At 53.9% G+C, this 5,804-nt stretch overlaps 2 protein-coding genes across 2 annotated transcripts in view; one reads left to right on the forward strand and one right to left on the reverse strand.

The window, feature by feature from the left end:
• The window catches only part of UCRPA7_6607 (putative proline iminopeptidase protein), a gene marked incomplete at both ends in the record, with an annotated part of 1,579 nt that extends 818 nt beyond the window's left edge, over positions 1 to 761 (forward strand). The window contains one exon of the mRNA XM_007919144.1: positions 11 to 761. Within this exon, the coding sequence (XP_007917335.1) occupies positions 11 to 761 (751 nt within the window). The remainder of the gene's footprint in view (positions 1 to 10) is intronic.
• A 191-nt stretch (positions 762 to 952) lies between these two features.
• On the reverse strand, positions 953 to 2,450 carry UCRPA7_6608 (putative carboxylesterase protein; the record flags this gene model as incomplete). The annotated part of the gene is made up of 3 exons (XM_007919145.1): positions 953 to 1,207; positions 1,269 to 2,363; positions 2,433 to 2,450. 3 exons carry the CDS (start codon positions 2,448 to 2,450, stop codon positions 953 to 955), a joined length of 1,368 nt encoding a protein of 455 aa, XP_007917336.1.
• Positions 2,451 to 5,804: the final 3,354 nt, after the last annotated feature.

The following is a 5,804-nucleotide window of genomic DNA, read 5'->3' on the forward strand; positions in this document are numbered from 1 at the left end:
CCTACTACAGCAAATTTCCGGGAGATATAGAGCTAGTCCGAAATCTAGCAACGCATATCGGCACTTCTCCCAAGGGTATTGATCTTCCTGCAGGTGGTCGTCTGACAGTGCGTCGACTGTTGACTGTGGGGCACATGTTTGGCCTCCATGGTGGCGTCGACACTGTCCATTCCTTGCTCCTGAGAATGAAGTCTGATCTTGATCAGTTCAAATTCTTCACCCGGCCAACCCTTACTCAGATCGAACAGCACATGCTGCCCTTCGATATTGCGCCCATCTACGCCATCTTGCACGAAGCTATTTACTGCTACAAGAAAGGCCTGAGATCGGACTGGGCAGCTAATCGGATTGGTCAGAAGCTGTCAGAGTTCGCCTGGCTGTCAGACCGCCCACCAGGTTTCAACAGCGAGGCCTTCGAGAAGACAACACTGTACTTCTCCGGCGAGATGATCTACCCCTTCATGTTCGATGTCTACCCCGAGCTCAAGCGCATGAAGCAAGCCGCTCACATTCTAGCTCACTATGACGAATGGGACAACCTGTACGACGAGGACCAGCTTGCGCGGAACGAGGTCCCTATTTATGCGGCGAGCTTCATCGACGACATGTACGTCGACTGCGACCTTGCCCGCGACACAGTCCGCAAGGTCCAAGGAGTGAAGGTCTTCGAGACGAACTCGATGTATCACAACGCCGTCCGCGCACGGCCTGAGGAGGTTCTTCCGCAGCTTTTCCGACTCAGGGATGACACGATCGATTAGAGACCGGTACTACGGGGCGTGTCGGGACTGGCGGTGCAGACACGATGGCCAACACGAACAAGATCTACGACTGGTTCCAGCAGTTGAGGACAGCCTCTACTGTCTCCATGAGTGCCAATGATGGATCATCAGCAGGCCCAGAGCCCTCGCTGATTTACTGATTAGCAGTGGTTGGTTATTATTATTATATACTACATAGGGATCCTTGGTGCTACTTTCTTCCAGAAATCACAGCGGGTCTTGAATTGTGTCAGCTCCAGATCTGCAAAGCCCTCTGCGTTGATGTTGAACTCCTCTCCCGTTTCTAATGCCGGAACCCCAACGACGCTCGACGCGGTCAGCTTCAAGGCGTTGGGATCGCCCGTCATGAAGAACGAGGCAAACGCCCCCGTATAGCCTTCGTAGTGAAGGGGGTCCGTTTTCTGCACTGCATTGACTTGGTTCCACTAGAAACAGACTATCAGCATTTTTTCACAACCTGGGGCAGCGTGACATGACGTGACTTACATATATAGTGTCGCTCGCATGCTTGGCGGGACTAATTGAATACTCGCCCAAGTAGCTCCCCTTGGGCGCAGCACCAGCCATCCAGTAAGCCGGGCACGCGAGAACTACATCGCGATAGACAAGGCCGGCTCTCGTGTACGAGCCGTTGTAGCTGTTGAGCGTCTCCGTGCTGCCGACCGCCGGATACAGCTTCCGGGCTTTCTCGATCTCGCAACGCCTCAGCCCCGGCAAGAACCCCCTGAGCCAAATGTCGAAGCTTGCGTCACTCGAGTTGAAAGGCGGCGATCCGCTGGCCTCGGCGTTCTGCAACCCCGGCGGAATGAAGTTCTCTCCCTCATGAGTGTTGTACATGCCGAAGCCGTACTCGATATTCACGCCCGCACCCCCAGGCAGCGACGCCGCTTCCGAGAGCGGCCTCGTGAGGAACCGACCGTCGATCGTTGGGCCCCAAGTGTACGACGATGTGTTGTAAGTATGGCTGCCGGCAACATACAGCGAGGCGTCGCGCAGCGTCTGCACATCCGCCGACTTCAAGCATGCCAGGCTATCCGCCGCGCCGGCACAGCCCGCCTTCGCGACGAACGTGTCGTAGATCCACTGCGCCTCGTTGCTCTCGGAGGCGTACGTCTTGGGCCAGAATGGCGAGCTGGCCAGCGCCTTGTCGAAAAGGGGCGTTTCCTTCTCGCCCGCATGCGCGATCACCTGCGCCACGACGCTGCCGCCACCCGCAGATTGCCCCCAGATGCTGATCTTGTCCGGGTCGCCGCCGAAGTGCTTGATGTAAGCCTTCGTCCAGCGGATCGCTGCGTCTTGGTCTAGGAGCCCGGGGTTGAGATCCGAGAGCGGGTCGGCCGCCACCTCCTTCCCGGGCAGGAAGCCGAAGGCGTTGACGCGGTAGTTGGGGTAGACGAACATCAGGTCCGTCTCGGTAGACACGTTCAGGATCGGATAGGCCGAGGGCGGCAACGTGAACGATGCCGACCCCTGGATAAAAGCTCCCCCGTAGAAGGTCACCACGGCTGGCCGTAGGGGCTGCCCAGCTGTCCAGGGGCGACCGTATAGGCCCAGATACAAGCAATCTTCAGAGCCATTGACCTATAGGTAACAATATAAGCCTCAATATCATGATAGCGTATGTATGAAGAGGGGATGATGATCGCCTACCGTCCGCTGCGGACACATGTCAAAGGTCTGACTAGAGTTATATGGCCCATCAGTGATAGGGGCTGGCGGCTGAGGCCCACGGAAACGGTTCTGTCCTACAGGAGGCGCTGCAAATGGGATCTTTTGCCAATATGATATGTTATACTGCTGTGAATATGCTCCAACGAAGGTGCCGTAGTCCAGGTCGGCTACCAAGTTCTGGGCTACGGCACATGTTGCCATGACTCCCAAAACAAAGATCCTCGCCATCGTAACGAGCCCCATCTTCCTAATCGATCAAGAGACTGGCAACTATCTCGGCCGTGGTACAATAAACTTTCTGCCATCATTGCTACTGTGCGGCCGGGTCCCGCCTCCCCTACTATATATGCATGAGGGTGTCGTATAACGGTAGGTAGCAGTGGCACATTGCCCGAAGCGATGGGAGCTTCTGGGCGTGGGGAAGCATGGAGAGCTACTCTACTGCCCCTCACCAGATCAAGATGCCTCTCTGTGGGGTAGCTCGATAGTGCGGTGTGGAGAAGAACCAAGAAAGACTTCACCAGATGACGGCATTCGCGGGCGGAGCGTGTATTCAAGATCGCGTGGCATCAGGCTAGAGCAAGTCCGCCAATTGCGACCGCATGTTGATTTCCTCTACGGATAAATGGGAAGCACCAGAAGCAAGCCCGCGATTCCCAGCCCTCGGTCCCTGATGCAATAATACCCCGAACTGCGCATTTTTCCATCACAGCAATACATCAGTAACACAAGACGAGCATATTCCTTTTTTTTCTTTTGGCTTGTCGGGCACAAAATGAAATCGTAGGAACGCACGCAAAGTATGAAACGCCTGCTGATGAACTAACCCGGCAAGCTCCTTTGGTCCGACCCTACATATTTTGCTTCCAGAAACGCAACCTCAGTACGATGAAACCCCTGTAAAATTGACATCCTGATGCCAGACTACGGAAGATCCACAAGGATAGTCTTGCAAGAAACCACAAGCCGCTGAAACCCTAACAAAGACTTGGACTAAGAGGACAACGAGAAGAATCTTTGAATGGCAATAACCCGGGAAAAAAAAGATCATGTGCGTTCCATAGGTGCTTTTGTCGTTTTCAGTAGTAGTATCTCGGTGCCCTGGGATGCGGGACTCGATGATATGGGGGATCGATAATCGGTGGTGGAAAGTACCATTGCCTCTCCATGCTTGGTAGCGCGCGGCCGTTGATATCTTCCTCCCTTCTCGTGGCCGTCTCGCGTAGGATCAGTGCACCGACCTCGGGATTGGTGATGAGAAATTCAGACGTCTCATCTGGAGCTCGCTTCCACAGCAGTGGCTGCAAAAACCCTACCCGAGCGAAGACCATCTTCAGCAAGGTATCGCTCTCGCTAACTCCCCCATATATCTTCCTGCACAGATGTAGAACCTCTGGCTGAGCAGCATCCGCGCCTGCTGTCTCGAGCATGTCTATGGTCGATCGCTGTATCTTCTCCTTAAAGTCGTCCATGAGGAACTTGTTTGCGCAGATGTATACGTCGATGTTAAGCTCATAGGCCATGAGCCACGTCCGTAGATCTTCCCCCTTTATTCTTCCACCAGCGTTCGGATCAGGAGGCGACGGAGGAGGTGGTGGGGAGATAGCCCGCCCAGGACGGCCATCGACACCTCGTCGATGGTGGTTGCGCCTTGACCGGTCAGTGTTCACGATCACGGCACCGGGCGGTGGCAGCGGCGGCGCAAGGGGTGGTGGCACGCGTGGTGCGGCGCAAGACCAGCATGGTGCTCCTCCGGCCTGATGGCATTGTGGACAATTACACTGTGGCCGATGAACGCCGGGGTGCTTCTGCCTCAAACGCTCTAGCTGGCGCTCGTCACGTCGTCGTCTCCGATCGTGCCGTCTTCGGGATCGTGCGCTACTATCGCTCAAGAAGCTGCCTGAAGAATCGGTGTCGGAATCGGACGCGTCGTTGCCAGCATCCTTGCCCTTGCCCTTGTCCTCATCTGGTACTATGTGCTGTGAGTATATCAAGTTACCAAGGGCTTTCCTGCGCTACTTACTTAAAGCTGAGGACAACGACCTTGTGGGAACGTATGTGTTCTCATACAGATACGCAACCAGGAAATGGAAAATACTTGGGTCTTCTTCTGGAAGGTCAACAGATTGTGCCTCGGACTCTCTGAAGTCTCCGCAAAGTGCCTTGCGGAAGTATTCGGATTTTAATAAGATATTTTTGTGCACCTAGTGAAGTAAGTAAAATATCCAGAATTATGAGTTAACTCCATGTACTTACCTGAAAAACTTCATAGTTGGGATATATTCCCACGCGCAAGGGGATCACAGAAGAACTGAAGCGACTAAATATACCAAGGTTAGTTGAGGTATTGTTGCTATGGCCCGTAAAACGTAGTAGATCCCCTAAGATCAGAGAACAAGAAGAGTCGTGGGATGTGGCATCGAAAAGGAAAACGCAAGCAAGCAAGTCGGCTCATGATATTGAGGGTATTAATCATGATGCAGTTCTTCAAGGCCTATAGCGCGATAAAAAACGCATGAGAGTTAACGAAATAAACGCACCCATCGGCGGTTGATAACCATAAATCTTCCTTTGGGTCCAAAGTCTCCGGGCGATTGAGACCTTCGGGCAGCGTACTCAGAACAACAATATCGGGCGTTGTTGTAGACGGTGCTCTCATCACTTCATCTAGGGTGCTCGAAGTTCCTCGTCCCGGGGTCGAGCTGCTGCCCTCACCATTCACCGCCGAAGTCATTCCGCGCGCCTGATGATAGCGGCGCTAAACGCAACTCCGAAATGATGGTAAGTGGAAAGAATTCAAGAGTGCGGAACCAGCGTCCGGGTCCGAATCAGCGCGCTTTAAACTAGAATTGAGTCGCCGTGTCTCTCTTCAGTATATCATGAGCCTTGTTTGCCTCAAAAATGTAACAAAGACGGCGACACCCAGATTGTGCGGAGAAAAAAAAAGAAATGCTGGTACACCCGATCCAAAAGAAGCCAAGAGGCAGCCGCTTGAAGGCTGAGAAGGCGAGGTGTGGTAGTGGTCTCTGAAGCAGGCAGCCACACCGGTTGGCGGTCGAATAACACGCTTCTCAATCGGTAGATAGACCCGGGTCTCCCCATGTGAGTCTTAGAATTGTGGTGGTGCTGCGTCTGTTGCTGTCGTTGGCTCTGAGATGTGGCTGTAACTCTTGGGGGCAGTGAGGTACAAAAGCGGCCTGGCGGATGGCCGTCCTCTTTTCTGGCGAGGCGCATTTGTCGCCGTTCGAACCATTGCTCTGCGTACCGGGAATTCGACAAGCATGCAACGCAACCGGTCGAGTCACTATTGAAAATTTCTTGTCTGTTGTGCAACGGCACCACGAGGAGACG

Source organism: Phaeoacremonium minimum (genome assembly GCF_000392275.1).
Source record: "Phaeoacremonium minimum UCRPA7 unplaced genomic scaffold PA7_03_scaffold_479, whole genome shotgun sequence".
Classification (NCBI taxonomy): domain Eukaryota; kingdom Fungi; phylum Ascomycota; class Sordariomycetes; order Togniniales; family Togniniaceae; genus Phaeoacremonium; species Phaeoacremonium minimum.